General features: G+C 42.0%; 1 protein-coding gene across 1 annotated transcript in view; it reads right to left on the reverse strand.

Annotated features, from left to right (window-relative positions):
- Positions 1-9,585: 9,585 nt before the first annotated feature.
- Positions 9,586-18,347, reverse strand: part of Ar (androgen receptor) — a 174,237-nt gene continuing 165,475 nt past the window's right edge. Inside the window, exons 5-8 of the mRNA XM_042694946.1 lie at positions 16,419-16,563; positions 12,098-12,228; positions 11,070-11,227; positions 9,586-10,225 (exon numbers count right to left, since the gene is read on the reverse strand). Coding sequence (XP_042550880.1) covers positions 10,070-10,225; positions 11,070-11,227; positions 12,098-12,228; positions 16,419-16,563 — 590 coding nt within the window. The 3' untranslated portion in view covers positions 9,586-10,069. The remainder of the gene's footprint in view (positions 10,226-11,069; positions 11,228-12,097; positions 12,229-16,418; positions 16,564-18,347) is intronic.

Genomic DNA, 18,347 nt, shown 5'->3' on the forward strand with positions numbered 1-18,347 from the left:
CCTGATTTCCTTACTGGAATCCTGTGAGTTTTCAGTGACATAGCAACTATCAAAGTACTACAAAGATAGAAAACATTCTTTAGATAATAAAGCAGCATGTTGCTATTATGACAAGCTGCAAACCCAAGTAGTGGTTTAAGGTAAGAGTGGGAAATTTGAAAGATTAAAGGATCAAGAGCTATTTACAGTTGTGAAAATTAGGGAAAATATTATGGAGTTGGATTTTGAATGGAGTGCTAATATGTAGGTAGGATTTGCCCAGGTAGAAATGAATAAGAGCATGTCATATGGAGAGAACCACATGAACAAAAACTAGTGTGATGTGTTGTACTATCAAAAGGAAAGTTTGGTCTGTTTTCTGACCCATGAATGGTTGTCCAATGGCAATGCCCATACTCTAGTTCTTTAAGGTCCATACCTACTTCATTTCAAACATTCTTCAAGATGCTGCAATTGCTCACAGAGAGTCTAGATGCAATATTTGTTTGGCAAGGTCTTTGCTAGATGTTAGTATAGTCTGTATACAAAGTGGCCAATAGAACATTGATAGAGGTACATTTCCACCGAGATCGACAAGTCTTGAATGAGAGGCATATATGATTATGTGCTATAGGGTTGAGACTGTTGTGGGACAATAAGCATAATGTTACTAGATAATATAGAAAGGAGGCTGGTGGATAACATTTGCAGTAGAGCAAGATCACATTTTTCTAAAATACAGGATTTGAAAATATATGCATAATAGGCACATAAGATTATGGGGGAGATTATACGGGGAAATTGTGGCCTGAAAAACTTGGTGGCAGACAGAAGTACCTGAGGATTTGAATCATTCACATTTGCCTGCTATTCATACAGCTGATTACATACCTTAGTGTCTGTAATGTCTTTGATTGCTTTTGCAATCCCAATTCCAGCTCACTCCACCCTTCTCTCATTCTATCACTCCCCTGCTCAACGACATGAAGATATCTTCCTGGAAAGGGTGGAAGTTGAAGCAGGTTCTGTAGTTGGGCTTCTTGGTCTGTATATGGGAGCCACACAAAAAGGTTCTCTCTCACCAGGCTCTAAACTAGCATGCAATGCAAGAATGATAGGTCTCCTCAGACCCTCATTGCAATGGCATGATGCCTGACTGCTCATAAAAAGGCCAGGATCTGGGTTCTAGAACTAGCCCCTTGTCACAGGCTGTAGTTCACAACAGCATCCACAAAATATTTTGGCCCAGCCTTTTCATGTAAAGTATAAGCAGTTTAGACTAGACAGTATCTACAATCCCTTCTACTACTCAAGAAAGCAATTATAAATTAATGGTTAGCCCAACTCCTTTGGAGGGAAGGATATGGAGGAATAAGAATTAGTATGATGGTTTGCAGTCCAGATTGGTCTGACCTAAGGCATTTAATAAGACTTTAAACTCACTGAAGGCACAGATGATACATGGACTGGGGCTTATGTGACTTCTACTTAGATCTGCTATTTATCTGAGCACCTCAATGGGAAACACATTATTTCACCTTTAAGCCTTTTTCCCATACATCATGGGGTTGATAGCATCTGTTATACAGGACTTGATTGCTGTTTTGACCCGATGACTCCCATTTGTTCTGAAAATGTTTGTTGAGTACAGATATGGGGATTCTATCTCCAAAATTGTGTTCTGAGAATAGTGAAAGTTACTTTCTTTTCTCTCTTAGGTCACAATTAAGGAAAGTATTGCTGCCAGACACCGGTGGCTCATGCCTATAATCCTAGCTATTCAGGAGGCTGAGATCAGAACATCATACTTCAAAGACAGCCTGGGAAGTCCATGAGACTCCAATCTCCAATCACTCACTAAAAAGCTGAAAGTGGAGCTATGGCTCAAGTGGTAATGTGCCAGGCTTGAGCACAAAATCTCAGAGACAGCATTTAGGCCCTGAGTTCAAGCCCCAGGATCCACACAAAATAAAGCTACTGTTATGGTTTGGAGAAACCATAGTATCTGTACTGGAAGGGACTTCTCACTTCATTTAACTCCCCACACCTAGTACACATTCATTTTAGAAACCTTTTGTCCAGGGCAGTGCAAGTCCCAGTGCCACATATAGTGAATCAGTGGGCTAAGATCTTAGCTGTATACTAGGTGTATACTCATAAGCAAGTCAAACACAGTATTCATGTTTCCACGATCTTTACAATCTATTGTGTGTCCTGTACCCTTGATCTCTATGCTTTTCTATTTAGGAGATCTGTACTGAATGATAACCACTTTGCCTCTTTAGGTAGAAGATGAGTGATGAGTGAATCCAAATAGAGTGGTTTCTAGTCATTCTCTGCATAGGCCAAAGAGGCCTTCAGCAATGATGGCCAGGGGCTAGTCTACGGACAGGTTTTGACTTACAAACATAGCCCAACCCCATTCTTTCTTTTATGCAGACCCTCAGCGAAACATCTCAAGAATCGCTGATTTTCTTCTCCTCTCCATGGAACATCAATCTCAGGACTTTGAGAACTCTCTAGTTTGTGGTGTCAGTGATAAACATGGCTCAATATGGGCTTCCTTTTAGGGGTTTTAGAATTTTAACAAGGAGGATAGCCAGAGCAAATTGCCCACCAGCTGTGTCACATATGTTCTCTGAATCCCTACTCTAGACCAGGAGGGAGGCATTGTAACAAGTCCTAACACAGGCGAATACATAGAAGCACAGACAAGTTTCTTATTATTCTCATGACTCCAGTGACACTTCATTGATGGCCTTTATCACAAGCCTAGAAATCCAGTTTGAGATGTCATAGTGGCAGGTAACAAGAACTGAAGGATCCAAAAAGAGCTGGCTCAGATTTCCCCTGGGTGGTTGAAGACAGTATGGCACTGGAAAGCAAAAACTCAGTGAGTATGTGATTATGCCCATTCCTTAACTAAAAGCTTGGTTTCATCTGGGCATTGATGCCACCATTTTATGGTACTACAAGGATGAGGGTGAGCAGCTGGGATTTGTGTGCCTTTCTCAAGAAAAGCATGTTTGCTTTACTTTTTAAATGAAAAACTGTGATGGGCTGCCAGATCCTTTGTTATTTTGGTGGTCTCAGGTCAACCAATGCTAAGGCCAATATGGGACAAATTTATAACCACTGTGCTAAGATTTTTAAAAGTGGATGAAAATCAAAGTAGCATAAAAGGCCACTGGGCATGATACCAATTCTTGACTTCAATAAAGAAGACAGCCAATAAAAGGGGCTAATTAAAAGAACTCTGATGACATTTGCCTGAAATTTTAGATTGTTTTATGTTTTAACAAATTAACAGCAGTGATAAGAGGATCTTAGCAGCTTTTCTTAGGTCTCTTTGTTAACAATAACTTGAGCCTGCAGCCACAACAGGGGCTGGGGCCAAGTTGTAGCTGGCGGACCAGCAAGCCAGTGTTTTACACAATAGATGACATGAGACGTAGAAACAAACCCAGAGTCACACATGTATTCCAACAAACAAGTTTCTGCCATTTTTAATTGTATTCAGAGCAACAAAAGCTTTCAAGATTACAAAAAGAGAACAGAAACACTAGCGCTTGGGGCTGGTCCTGCTGCCCAGTGGAGGCCGACTGCTGCTGTGAGAACTGAAGCCCCATCAAAAGAAGTTTCTAGCAAAATTAATTGGTTTATTTTAATAAGATTTTGAATAATACTTTCTCTCTCTTTCTCTCTCTCCCCCTCTCTTTATTTTTCCCTCTCAATATCCAAAAATTTAATTTTTATCTCTGGTTACAGTCTGCTCCCTTCCACTGCTAAATGAATTTCAAGGCCTGCATAAGAATGTCATATCTGAGCCACTCCCAAATCAATGTCCAACCTAAGGGAAAGCAGAAAGTTGTCACAGGGTAGAAGAGGTCAGTGGGAGTAGGGGTTCTTATTATCTATTGTTGCTTTGTTTGTTTATTTAGCATGTCCAAGTGGTAGCTGCTCTCAGCACTCAAGTGGCTTAGGAAGTAATAGGCCAAACCCCATAGGCACTTCACTGCCAGGCAGTTAGCACCAAGGGCTGTAAGAGACTGCAAGCCTGGCCCATCTGTTCTGAAGAGTGCAGGGCAACACACTGTCAGGCAACAGCTAGAGAAGACACCATCAGAGAAGCATCATCATTTCAGAATTGTCTCTCCATTGTGTGTGTGTGTGTGTGTGTGTGTGTGTGTGTGTGTGTGTGTCCCAGTCTTTTGGTGGTTAATGAAATCTTTTAATTACATGACAGTCTTGCAGAGTAGCTTATAGGATCTCAGGCCACAAGAGCTACCAATTCTATAGCTTCTCATTTAATTCCATAAAAGGTTAAAAGACAAATAAAACAAGGAAAGGAAGCAATCACCCCCGCTCCCATCTTCTGCAATGAATTGGGACTGGAAACCAATCAACACATGGAATCTACTTTCTTGCCAAATTATATAGTGGCTGTTTTACACTCAAGAACTCCATCTGTTAAATTCAAATACTCCTTTTGGGGACAAGAAAAGTCCAAGTGATAGTGTAGCTGAACTGTCTGGAGTGACAAATGTGGGGGTTTTCTGCCTTCACCTAGAATGGTTGAAGGTTGGGTGGCTCTGGGCAACAGACCCCAGTGTCAAATTCTTAATTGAAGAAAGACACGTCTACTGAGTAGAGTTGGACTTGTACCTACAGAGATACAACTTCTAGCATACTGACAAAGTTTTAACAGAGGAAAAACACATTTTTCAATTATCACAATCTTTTACAGACATATCCAAAACCAGAGTTAGAGCACATAGACACCCAGTAGCAAGAGCACCTCAGTCGCAGGGGAGAGAATTGATGTGAAAGATGGAGCACTTGCTCCGGGTTCCCAAATGCAGGCAATTGCCCTTCTCTCACAAGAATTGTGAAGACCAAAGAATATCCTTCTGTCTCCCAATGGCTCAGGTCCCATGATGGGGTTTACTGGCCAATCTTTTGCGTGAGCAATTTGGCCCCATGTCTGGGTGTTCCTTATGGTAAATCCCAGCCAGTTCCAATGAGTCTTCAGTACCTTTCCACATTCATCTGTCTTAGGCTAGTAAAGTGCAATACATCACGTACCCTACCCTTTCCTCTCTCTTCCCCTTTGCGAAGCCTGTGTGTCAGGCCCAGCAAAGGCAAAGATCTCAGTTATGTAATCAATCCAGGTGTCTTGTCTATTCTAAGAGAGCTTCCAAAATAAAGCTATGTCCTCTCTCATAGGTACATGGCATCAGATAGGACCTGGAACCAAATACAAAGGTGCAGAGAAAGGTAAAGCTATCAGAACACATGACATCTCTATATATAATTCAGTTTTGAAACATGGATACAAATACTCATTTACAATATATTTCAAATTTCTGCCTTAAACTGCAGAGAACTTTTTGTGCTGTCCAAAGCTGGGCAGAAATGAGGGTTTCTGCCTGCTGTCCTTCTAGTGCAAAATCTAGTCGTTACAATGCTCCCCTTCTCATCAAGGGCTTCACATCTTCAGATAAGCTAATGGGCAACTAGCAAACACAGTGGCCAAGACCAGCTCCATGTTCAACCATGCAATGATGGAGCTTCAAGAATTTGCTCAGCAACTATGAAAAAAGGAAAGCTAGTTCTGTTTAAAAAATCAGTTAATGAAGGACCCCAGAATCCCATTTTTTTCCATTTTTCTTCCAACTCCTCTAAATATGTAAATGGTGAGTGAGAACCTCACACACAAAACTCTAAGTCAGTCACCAGCACAGTTCTTTAGTCTGTCTTTGGATAGTTTACCAAAGAGGCACCAATATTTATTCCCTCTCTGCCCTTAAAAATTTTGGTGTCTTAGCAGATACAATGTAATCTTTGGTTACATAATGTGATGCTTTCATCACTTTTTGTTTTCTCTCTCTCTCTCTCTCTCTCACTTCCTACTTTTAAAAGATTTTCAAAGAGATAGGGAGGAGAACAAATCTGCCTAGAAAGCAATAGGGGTAGAAACTTTCTTTTGCAAGAAATTTCACATGCAAACAAATGGCTTCTTTTAACTTTAAGTTTGGGATTTGAGCTGGTGCTGAAGCATTCCTAGTTCTCAAGATCCCTTATGATGTGTCAAGCATAAAGAAGACCATGCTTTAGCCCAGTGCCATCTCACCTATGCAAGTGGCACAGGATAATTCAGTAGTCAGCCTCCTGTTTTTCTTGGGTTCATACAGGGATGGTTACTGGACTATCTGTAGAGAGTCTCCTGAAGAGCAGCAGAGCTGGCATAGGTAGGGCTGGCAATGAGTAGAGATGGGGTGGGTTGGGCCTTTGTGTCTGTCAAATGTCAAGGCAGAGAAGGGAGCAATGACACATGTGTGCTGTGCCTAGTGGAACAAACAAAAGCTACTTAATGCTCAAAGTCAGGTCATTGTGTAGTGTCATTATCATGTGGATGGTAGACATATTTTTCTCTTAACGTACAAGTTGAATACATCTTGTTATATATGTCTATATGTACTGAGAAGTAGCGTATGGACAGAAAGGGACTAGAGCATCAGCATGTTATTTTTTTAGCCTGGACAATTAACCCTAGAAACTACCCAAAGTACAGAGTGAAGCTCTTTTTTTTTCCTTTTTTTCTTTTTTTTAAGTGCCAGTGAACATACATGAAAATATAATAAGTATTACCAATTTTCATTTTTTCAAAGATATATGACAGTATCCTTCAAAAATCCCTTTCTCAAGAGTAATTTAAAAAAATAATGAACTTTCCGAGAACAGCAATATTGCCTGTGGCATAGAAAATCTACAGAACAAAGAATCCAAACCACCATGTCAGCTCAGAGGCCAGAACCCAATGAGCTGCCCAATGAATGAGAGCTGAAACTAACACACGACTCTTATTCCATTGACCAGAGTTCGTGATCTTGACAGCCATCTGCTGCTCAGAAGAGATGGGGCCCTTCTTCATGGTATTCCTTCTTTTGCTCTTCATCACTCTCTCTCCTCTTCAAACCTCTTTAGAGATGATCACTTTGACTTGTCTGTTGAGTGAACCTTATCTTGCAGCTCGCCAGGTGAGTAGGTCTGGGTAGTCAGTCCTTCACAGGTGAGCATGGTATAGCAACCATATCATCTCTGTAGCGCAGAGTGCTTGTAATGAGGGACCTCTGTTAATCACACCAGCTAGTATCTTATTGGCCACAAGAGAAATAAAACAATCCTCCTCTTTTTGGCTGTGGGATAACACAGCCAAACTAAAACCTCCTTTGCTTATGGAAACCCTAGTGCAGAAACAGTAGTGGCAAGCCTCATCTTCTCTCTTTTCACCTCTTTTTGCCATTTAGAAATTTTTTGGCATAATCCAGTTCTTGTTGCATTTAATTTCACTGCTGTTTCATTGATTTTTTTTGGCTTTCACAAATGAAAAACATACATTCATAAAGACAAGAGTCACAATTGGGAAATCCATAAAGATGGAAAATTTGATAAATGGAAAGGAAAGCCTCAAATATTTACAAAGAGGTATTAGAATGATATAATCGAACCCATGTACCACAAAATGATAAAAATCACTTCCAAACAGGAATTATTAAGATGTAACCTAGTTTTAACTGAAAAGAGTGCTGGAATTTTTTTTTCTGTTTAAGATAGCTAAAAGTGATTCTGTATATGAGCCAGATGGTTTCATCACAAAGAAAACCAGAATCTATCCTACTCTAGAAAGAGAAACTGTCAGCATCAATTTTGTCCAGCAGGCTTAGATTGGCATATCACCCATACTAGAGTCCCCTCTCTTGTTATTCCAAGAAGCTGTTCTGCAACTTTGTTTGGCTAGTAATACCAACACAGGAATCAAGGAAGAAACCTTATGTGCATTGTATCATATCACTTGCAAACTATATTCTCAACACAGAGAACACCAACTCAAATGGGCAGCTTGGTGACTGGCCTTTCATTTCTTCAGTTGAACAGACTTAAGAGCTAAGTGAAGAGGCAGTGGCCAAGATGAGAAAGTAGGTGGATGTTCCCCACCCCTTGAACTCAGGGCTAGGAAACAAGATCCGTTGGAAAGAGGTGTGCCAAAAAACTATATAAAACTTGTGACCCAGGGGCAAGCCCTAAGTTAATGGGTGGCAACCTATGGCAGCCACATTAGTTAGATTTTTTCAAAGGAATCTGTGGTTCTGTTGAAAGTCTCAGTGGTCCAGTACCCCCTTTAATTGAGAGGCAATAACAGGAGTAAGGAAATCTGAGTGAGGATGGCCAATGTCAACCCCAAATCAGCAGCAGCTGAGGAGGAGGAGGAGGAGTAAGAGGAGGAGGAGAAAGAGGAGAAGATGGAGGAGGAGTACACTGGTACTCATCTAACAGATGGTACACATCTGGCTTTAAAGTTTGCCTCTGAAGACTTCAGTAGTTCAAGTTTTTTCTTGGAGCCTTTTCTCCTCTCCCTATATCTTGTGCAGGTGGTGATGCTGGGTGGAGAGTATTTCAGTGTTTCTGGTTCAAGAACCTTCATTCCTCCCACCCTAGTTACTGAGTTTCTCATTCATCCTGATCTGGTTAGCCCCTTTAGCTGAGTTGAGAAAGAAAATTATTTCTGCACTCGATGAGAAGATAGCATCTTTGGGGGACAGGGCAAGACGCTCAGTTTGTCGAATCCCTTTGATGCCTTCTTTCCAGTTTGTCTAAGGGCTCCAGCGATCTGACTGTTTGTGAGAAACATTTTGTAAGCTGTCTCTACAGACATCTAGAGATAGATGTCAGGGCTCTGGGCATTCTAGCCCTCATGATAGTGGAGCATGGGAGATATTAGCAGAAACTTCGACCATGCCCAAAGAAGTGAACTTTGCCACCATGGCTGAAATGCACAATGGTGAAGTCCAGGCCCACCAAACACTGAAGGGAGGGTGGAAGAGCTTGCTGCTGCATGGAGTCTGTTGGTCTTTCCAAGGAGGAGGAAAAGGTGGTGGCAGTGAGAGATCAACTATTCAGTGCCCAAAGCGAGAGAACAGCCAAGCTATCACCTCCTTTCCCTCTGACTCCAGCTACAAGCTTCTTGCTGGTTCACACATGGAAAAGTAGACCTAGATCTGAATGGAGCTTTCCAAAGGGTTAGAGGTCTCCTCTTCTTCTCACTGATCTGATTCTTCAGTGAAAGTGGCCAAGTTTTGGCTAAAGAGAACATTTCATTCAAAAGTCTTAGAAACACTATTAAAAGTTAGTTTAAGGGTGGACACAGAGGCTGTAAGAAAAGGGTTTGAAGGGGGGAGGTGTTCACATGCACACAAGATGTCAAACAACACACACTGTCAGTACAGTGAATTGCACTGCAGTTGAGAGGTCTCACCCTCAGGACCCAAAGGTGTGGCCAGGTACTGATGATCCATCTGTCCTCCTTGTCCTCTCTTCTCTCTATCCCACCTCCCAACTAAGCTCTGGGGTCATTCTGCCCTCCAATGGCACTAGCCATTGGCAAAAATCAAAGTCTCCCAGAGAGGGAGGGAATGACAAAACCAGTGACTCCAGCAATCATATTGGGTTCTTTGGGGAGTTCTATTTGTTTGTTTTTGAGGAAACAGACCTAACATGGTTTTTGGCATTTTTTGTTTTTTGTTTTTATCCATGTGGGTGTGTGTGTGTGTGTGTGTGTGTGTGTGTGTGTGTGTGTGTGTGTGTGTGTGTGTGTGTGTGTGTGTGTACATATTTGATATTTTTCCCCAGATACTTTTAGTTCTCTAAACTTCCCGTGGCTTAATGTAAGTAAACATTTGTGTGGCTGGCACACAGTGCTGTGCTCTAAACAAGCACAACTTGACACTGGGCCACATGGAGATCAACACAGATTCAAAAAATACAACAACATTCAAAACACAGATAGAAGCCACAACAGGGAGCAGAGTCTGAGGGTGCCAAGGAAGGGTGAGATATGGAAGGAGGAGGGAAAAGAGAAGAGGAAAAGAGAAACAAAGCCCAGTAAATAGAAGCATATTCATGACAAGACTGTACATTAATAGAGGAATTTCCCCAAGGCACTGCAGAGAAGTAGTGCAGAGTTAGAACAGGCAGAAGACATCTGAAAAGGGCAGTGGGGTAGGCAAGGGAAATAAGGGTTTCCAAAGCTTCACTGTGTGTGGAAATAGATGGGCTTGACTTTTCCAGAAAGGATCTTGGGCACTTGCACAGAGATGATCTCTGCCATCATTTCTGGAAAGTCCACGCTCACCATATGGGACTTGATTAGCAGGTCGAAAGTGAACTGATGTAGCTCTCTTGCAATCTGTAGGGGACAATAAAAGAAAGAGAAATTACAATTGACAAAGAGTTTGCCATCTGCCAGATTCCCCCCACCCCTGCTGCTGGCCTGTTTTGATTTCTAGTCCTTCTAGTATGTTATCCTTTGCATATCCTTGGTCCTGTTCCATGAGGTCATGTGTGTGTGTGTGTGCATGTGTATATATGTGAGAAATAGTCTCCAGGGACATCACTTGAGGGCTCCCAAGAGACCTTTTACACCATTGCAAGTTTTCTGATTCAGGACTGGGTATGCTTTTTCCATAGTACCCTCCCCTTCTCTTTTCCTCTCCCTCTTATCTTTCCCCTGTCTCTCTTTCTCTGTCGGTCTCTCTGTCTCTCTGTCTGTCTCTCTGTCTTTGTCTCTGTCTCTGTCTCTCTCTGTCTTTGTCTCTCTGTCTCTCTCTCTCTTTATCTCTCTCTCTCTCTCTCTCTCTCTCTCTCACACACACACACACACACACACACACACACACACACACACACACACATCCCACAGGAGAGAAAAGAGAGAGAGGAAGACAATGGAAGCTCACATGTACATGAGTCAAGGAAGAGAGAGTGAAAAAAAATCTAAGTCTGTTTTGTCTGCTTTAAGCTTCTTCCTTGAGTCCCAACTTCTCTGTTCTCAGCTCTTCCACCCTTTTCACAACATCTAGTGGGGACATTGTGACCTGTCTTCCTTTCTTCTCCATTGCATTTTCTTCCTGGACATACTCAAAGCCAGAGGCAAATGGAAACACCTCCCAACACGTGGTGTCAGACCCTACTGGAGCTTATGATCACTTGGCTCTATCAGTCTGATAAAGCACCCTCCATCATTTGCTTACAGGCTGCACAGAATCCAGGAGCTTGGTGAGCTGGTAGAAGCGCCGTGAGCAGGATGTGGGATTTTTTCTTTTGCATGCAATAATACGATCGAGTTCCTTGATGTAGTTCATTCGAAGTTCATCAAAGAATTTTTGATTTTTCAGCCCATCCACTGGAACTGATGTGGAATGAAGACAGAATGGGGAGGGGAAGCATGCCCACGAAGGAGCATTAGACAAAGTACCAAGTTTCCTGACCACAAACGTGACCCCCACCCCCACAGGGAGGAAACTATCTACTCTGCTTCCTGTCAGTTGGAGCCCATGTGCCTGGAGCTTTTAGTCTGCCAAAGAGATATTAGGGGTAAGTATGGCTGTTCAAAAAGAAAGAAAATCTATTCAATCTTTCCTTTTACTGGTCTTTTCATAGACCTATTGCTTAGGACTCGAAGTTTTACATCATTCATCATCCATCTGTGATTTAGACAATTAACATGTCTGGGTTTTTTAAGCTGACGGTTTCCCACTTGAGCCACACCATCAGTCTTTAATGCATGACTTTGAACATCATGTTGCCTCTTATCTCCCACACAGAGGCTAAGAAAGCACTTTGCTTAGAGGAGACATTAAAGAAAGCTTTCTTGGCTGCCCAGAAGATGCTGCCTGTGTCATTTGAATAGACCTCAAACTATTGGCAGAAGAGGAACTACCTTCCAACAGATGATCCTTCCTGCTTTACTGCTCTACAATGACTATAAGGTAGTTCATTCCTGTTTGTGCAGAATTTTTGCACAGAAAAATTTCAGGGGCCTGCTACAAGTTCAGAAGGAGAGACTTGGAAGTAGATGAGGATCTGGTAAGGGTTGGATTCTCCCAAAGAAATGGATCTCTAGCCATGAAATTGGTCTTTGTTAGAACAAAGGATGCTGAGGGAGAATGAAAAGGGAGGAGAAAAGAAGGAGGAAAATGTCCAGGATCTGGCTTCTCATTAATAATCTTTTAATGGAATAAGTGGCCCCTAGTGAGCTTCTGTACTTCCATGTACTTACTAATGCTGAAGAGTAACAGTGCTTTCATGCACAGGAATTCCTGGGGGGTGATTTGGAGCCATCCAAACTCTTGAGAGAGGTGTCTCATTCGGACACATTGGCTGTACATCCGGGACTTGTGCATACGGTACCTAGATAGGAGACACACAGAAAAAAGAGGACTGAGGAGAGGCTTCAACAAGTTGTGAGGAAATGTTTCTCACTGCCCTCCTTTCCCAGATTCTCCAAGAAAAGCTTGCGTCTTCTCCTGCTGATACTTCAGTGACAAGAAACAAGGTTGTTCTTTTTTTCCCCAAACTTTCAAAATCCTGATAACTACTCATCTTTCCTGGCCAGGATATGGGTTAGCACATGGAATTTCCAGGTCTACATGCCCCTTCTGTTTCCTGAGGCAGGAAAGCATAACCAAATGAACACAATAGGGCAGGCACATGTCTCTCTGACTTCACTTCTGATATCCATGCTACAGTCACAGCCAGAGCCTGTGTTCTAGGCAGCCTAACTTAGAGGATTTGTAGAAGGGAAGACCCAGCAATCAGCACTTATAAGAAGGACACCAAGATTTGCAAGTGACCATATTTGTTGCTCCTGTCAACACCCCTGCCTGTCATTTTCCATAATAGAAATTTAATCATGTCTTTAAAATCTCTTAGCAATGGAGATTTCACATTGTCCTTTTGAAATGAGTTCTACTGCTTTTAAGTCTTCCAGGGAGCATTTTTTCAATTTCTAATCTAAATGTCCCTGCCAAAGGGATCCCACTCCAGTATAGATCAGCGGTTCCTTTCTTATTTGGGAGCTGTAAACATTATAAGCTGCTTCTGCATAGTGACTTGTGAACAAATCATCACATTATCACCTATAAATTATGTGGGGAAGTGGTAAAGGCTTGGACATCTTCTGGGCAGGAGGGCAACCTCTCTGATCCATAACTGGTCACAGGATTCTTCTAACATGAGATACAACCTTTTTCTACTTTCTGAGTTTTAGTACTGCAGAAATGAAGGGTGTGTGTGTGTGTGTGTGTGTGTGTGTGTGTGTGTGTGTGTGTGTGTGTGTGTGTGTGTGTGTGTGTGACAATAATTGATTTTTGTAGCATATAAAAAAAGGAAAGAGAAGTTGACATCCACTTATGTGGTGAGAACAAAGATCTCCCAGATGGGAAGTTTGTGCTTTGACATTTTGATTTTCAAGCCACTAGCTTGGTCAATCGTGTTAACATGGCTGGCATTGCCTGGTGGCAGGGGGTGTTAGCTTAGCAACCTTGCTCAAAGAGATCTTGACTGTCCTAGTAAAAGAGAAAAGGGGGAAGATAATGTAGAAGTATTCAATTCAGGCTGAGATCCAACTAGAAAAGGGAAGTGTTTAGATAGTTTCACAAGTCAATTGACCATAACAATATTGTTTTAACCTCTTTCACACTGAAGAATGTTTTCATGGTAGTATTAAGATTTGAACACTGAGCTTTATTCTTGCTAGGTAAGTCCTCTACCACTTGAGCCATAGCCCCAGAGAAATTTTTTTGCTATAGTTATTTTTCAGGTAGGGTCTCAAGCTTTGCCTAAGGCTGGATTCAGATTGCAATCTTCATTTTTTTTAAAGTATGATCTGCTGTCCCTGGAATCTGTTCTTACTCTGGTCCCATGGTATGTCCATGTCTTTGTTGATGAAAAATTGCAGTCTTTTTAACTTTGGAAATCATGGTCCTGGGCATGGGGATTCTTAGAATACTGCTGCAGGCTGTAGAGATAAAGTGGGGAATGGAGAGGAGAGGAGGAGAAAAGGCAAGGCAAATAATTCAGATAGGAAAGGAAACAGAAGTGAGGGAAAAGGCCAAAAAGAATCAGGAGAGAGTTAAAGGAGGAAAAGGAAAGATTAGTAGAGATTAGAAAAAAAGGGCTGGGAATGTGGCTTAGTGGTAGAGTGCTTGCTTAGCATGCATGAAACCCTGGGTTCGATTCTTCAGTACCACATAAACAGAAAAAACCATAAGTGGCACTGTGGCTCAAGTGGTAGAGCGCTAGCCTTGAGCACAGAGAGGCTCAAGGACAGTGTTTAGGCCTTGAGTTCAAATTCCAGGACTGGCAAAAAAAGAAAAGAGGAGGGACTGAAATTCAGGAGAGCAGAAGTAAGGGGAATAAAAATGAGTGAATATGAGTGGACGTGAAGATTGGAAAACACTGAGCATAGTTCCTGGTATACTTTAAGTGCTCAATAAATGAAGCATAAGAAGGTGCTATTATGGTAGTAGTCATAATTTTACAGATGAGATTTTAAACTCAGAGAAGTTCAGTGTTTTTTCTCATGGTCATATAGCTGGCTTTAAGTCCATTAACTACACACCATGAACAGGGAAGGAAAGAAGAAAACTAGGCTTGGTATCAGAAAGAATGGCACATGGTTATAGCCTAGGTTGTACAAGACCCTTTCTTTCTCTTTAGGTCTCCCATCAGTAACTTAGAGAGGCTGGAAGTGGCTCTCAACTGGGGACTGCTGGTGTCAGAAATGGGTGGGGGCAGTTTGGGCTGTTAGCATGAGTGGAATATTATTTAATATTTAGTGCACAGGTCCCAGGGATGTTAAATATATTCAGATATGCAGAATGTCTTGCACAATGAAAAGTATCAACAGCATTCATGTTGAGAAACACTGGTCTGGGTGTTGATCGGGATCCCCAAACTCTAATATAGTGGGTTCTACAAGAGGAAGGGACCTGTTGTTTCAAAAGCCCTGTGGTGTGGGGAAATCTAGGTCTCTGACTGTGGGGATCTCTGTGGAACCTTCTGATTAGATGAAAGAGACTCAGCTAGAAATCTGAGATGGGATATCACATGCATACTTGAGGGCAGAGAAGGAAATGGGGATTTAGAAAAGAACCAATTTTCACTTTGTCTCAGATTTTCACAAAGGTCTCAAGGCTCTGGTGAAGGTGGAACAGGTGCTGAGAAAGTTGATTCAATAATTCAAGGGTGGCAGGGGCTTGATCATAGGAGAAGAATAGTTAAGAGCCTTTTCAAAGTCTGCCCCAGAAGATGGCATCATAGGTAACTCTTCAGAGGTTTGGAAATCACAGAGCAGCTCATGCCAAAATCCCAATGGCTATTCATAGCTCTGGCTACCAGGGTTGGCAAGGTTGACTGAGGGCAACTGGGGACACTTGCATGGCACTGTTGTACTATAAGGAATCACTGGCCTGTAGATTTTATTTTAAGGCTCTTCTGGGTTAAAGGGCTGAAAGAGAGGGAAACTCAATTCCAGCTATGACTGAAAAGATTCTCTATGGCAAAAGTAGTTCAAGGTTCTTGGGAATATTCTTGTCAGCTCCATTCACAGTGTCACTAAGGGACCTCAGATAGAAGACATAGGGGACTATTATTCATAAGGAGAGAGGGAATCACAAAGAGATTTTTTTTGTCGGTCGTAGGGTTTTAACGCTGGGCCTGGTACTGTCCCTGAGCTCTTCAGATCAAGGTGAGCACTCTACCACTTGAGCCAGAATCCACTTCCAGTTTTCTGGTGGTTTATTGGAGATAAGACTCTCATGGACTTTCCTGCCTGGGCTGGCTTTGAACCTCAATCCTTACAACTCAGCCTCCTGAGTAGCTAGGCAAGATTTTTTTAACTCTTGGCCAGGCACTGTACATCCCTCAGTTCTTGTTTAACGAGGTTCTGTTATTATTAGCTAATTAAGAAACAGAGTCATCGGGGCTGGGAAGGTGGCTCAGTGGTAGAGCGCTTGCCTTGCATGCCTGAGGCCCTGGGTTCGATTCCTCAGCACCATATAAGCAAAAAGAAAAAAAGCTGGAAGTGGCGCTGTAAGTGGTAGAGCGCTAGCCTTGAGCTGAAGAGCTGAGGGACAGCGCCCAGGCCCAGAGTTCAGGCCCCACGACTGGAACCCCCCCCCCAAAAAAAAGAAACAGAGTCATGGAATTAAGGATCTTTTCCAAAGATGATAAATATGGGAAATAGTCAAACCAATATTTTCAATTTTTAGGTGAGCAAAATGTAACTTCAAAATGAGAGCCCTTGGACAAATTGATGACAGAAAAATAGAGCTGCCACTAGAACAGGTATGATTAAGAAGAGGAAAATGCTAGAGTCAAGGTGACTTTATTTGGCTGTACCCAACCTCACCATTCATATGTAAACACATGGATTAGCTATAAAAAGAGAATATAAGAATATCAAGAAAATTCAAAGACATAAGATTTAGGTAGTAACCAGCATAGTCCTTGGATGAAGTGTCTGAACAACAAATGATGATCAACAATAGCCTTCAGCAGTAGTGAAATGATCAAAGTCTGGTACCAGGAACACTTACTCATTGAAAACCAAGTCAGGGGCGAAGTAGAGCATCCTGGAGTTGACATTGGTGAAGGACCGCCAGCCCATAGCAAATACCATGAGTCCCATCCAAGAGTACTGAATGACTGCCATCTGGTCATCCACATGCAAGTTTCGGAAGCCTGGAGCAAAAAAGGGGTAGATACATAGTCATCCAAGATGTTGATGGGCTGAGTTACATTGAGGCTTCTACTGAACTGAGAATTTTTGGCACTAGAGCAGCCCCAGAGAAGCCAGGAGACATCAGTGTTGGTAATAAGGGAAGGGGAGGAGAGCAAATGACTATATGACAGAGCTAATATTTCTTGCTTCCATATTTCACGGAGCTGCTCCAAAAAGTTCATGATGAAGGGGAAATGGGGCATTTTCTTTTGGCAGAGAGTATTAATCTAACACTGACATTTTTGTCTAAGCCTTTTACTTACATCGGCTTATCTAATTATCCCTGGTCTGTGAATCAGGAAAAGTGAGCCACAGAGAGGTCAAGAAACATATACATGATCATTTAGCTAGTAACTGGTAGATCAAGTACCATAGCCAAGGAGTATGCCTTCAAACTATATGCTCTGGATCATTAGACCTTTGGAAAGATGCAGTATAATTATGTTTGCCCACAAAGACAGCCCATTCTCACTTTACAAAGGTCTTTTATACCTGTAACCTTGTGTGTGTGTGTGTGTGTGTGTGTGTGTGTGTGTGTGTGTGTGTGTGTGTGTGTGTGTGTGTGTCGGGTGGGGGGGCAGTGCTTGAACTGAGGGCTTGGGTGCTATCCTTTAGATTTTTTTTGACTGGGGCTAAAGCTCTCACTTGAGTTACAGCCTCACTTTTGGCTTTCTGCTTGTTGACTGGAGATAAAAGTCTCATGGACTTTCCTACCTAGGCCTGCTTTGAACTGCAATCCTCAGATTTCAGTCTTTTGAATAGCTTGGAGTACAGGCATAAGCCACCAGTGCCCAGTTTCTACCTTTAATCTTATTTGACCCTGATAACCATCCTAAGAGAGGGACATTATACTATATCAGCAAATGCATATGGGACTTAACAGCCACTGCCTTCACACCACCACCTGTCTTTTCTCTGGCCCTCTTTCAGCACCATACTTTCTCTCCATTCCTTTTCTACTTAACAGGTAACTCTGGCCCTGATGCTTTCCTAACCTGCTGTTCTCAGACATAAAGGTCCTGTATTACTTGCCTTTTTAGACTGATTTCTTGTTCCTTGCCTTCTGACAATTAGGTCTCAAGCATTCTGAAAAACTTACAATTTGCTGAATACTTCATGTTTTCCCTTGCTTCTGCAGCTTTGCTATCTTTACATAGCAGTTGCTTTCTACTAGGATGTACTCCATCTTTCCAGGTTTTCTATATGATAAACATTCCATCATTTTCAAATCTTGACTCAAAAACCACCTCCTCTGTGAAGCCTTTTCCAACTTGTCCAAGCAGAAAGCTTAGTGAATGTGCTTTTGCTTTTACACTGTGCCTTGGATAGTCCTAGCCAATTACAAAGTTCATTTCAAAGAACTGAAATTTATGTATACATCTGCCTCTCCCACAAGAGTCAGACCTTCTTGAAATAAGAGACTATGTCTTATTTGTTTTGTTTTTCTTATGCATAGCAAGTTCTAGTTATCTGATTGCACATGTAAGAAATATTACTTAACAAATAGGTTAAGGACCTCCAATTTTTGTACTTTATGATATGGGAATTAGCTGGTTTCCAAATGACTTCCCTAAAAGTCAGAGAACAGAGCTGCCCAGATGTTACCTTTGCAAGAGCACACAGCCATAGATAGCCAGATTCTCCTGGACATTATAAATGTAGCCAAATCAGAATACATCCCTACCAGCACCCTTTCTTCTTCCAAATCTGGGCTTCTGTGTTTTGTCTTGCTATATTGCATTAA

This window comes from Dipodomys spectabilis, unplaced genomic scaffold (genome assembly GCF_019054845.1).
Source record: "Dipodomys spectabilis isolate Male_0828 unplaced genomic scaffold, ASM1905484v1 ptg000176l, whole genome shotgun sequence".
Taxonomy (NCBI): Eukaryota; Metazoa; Chordata; class Mammalia; order Rodentia; family Heteromyidae; genus Dipodomys; species Dipodomys spectabilis.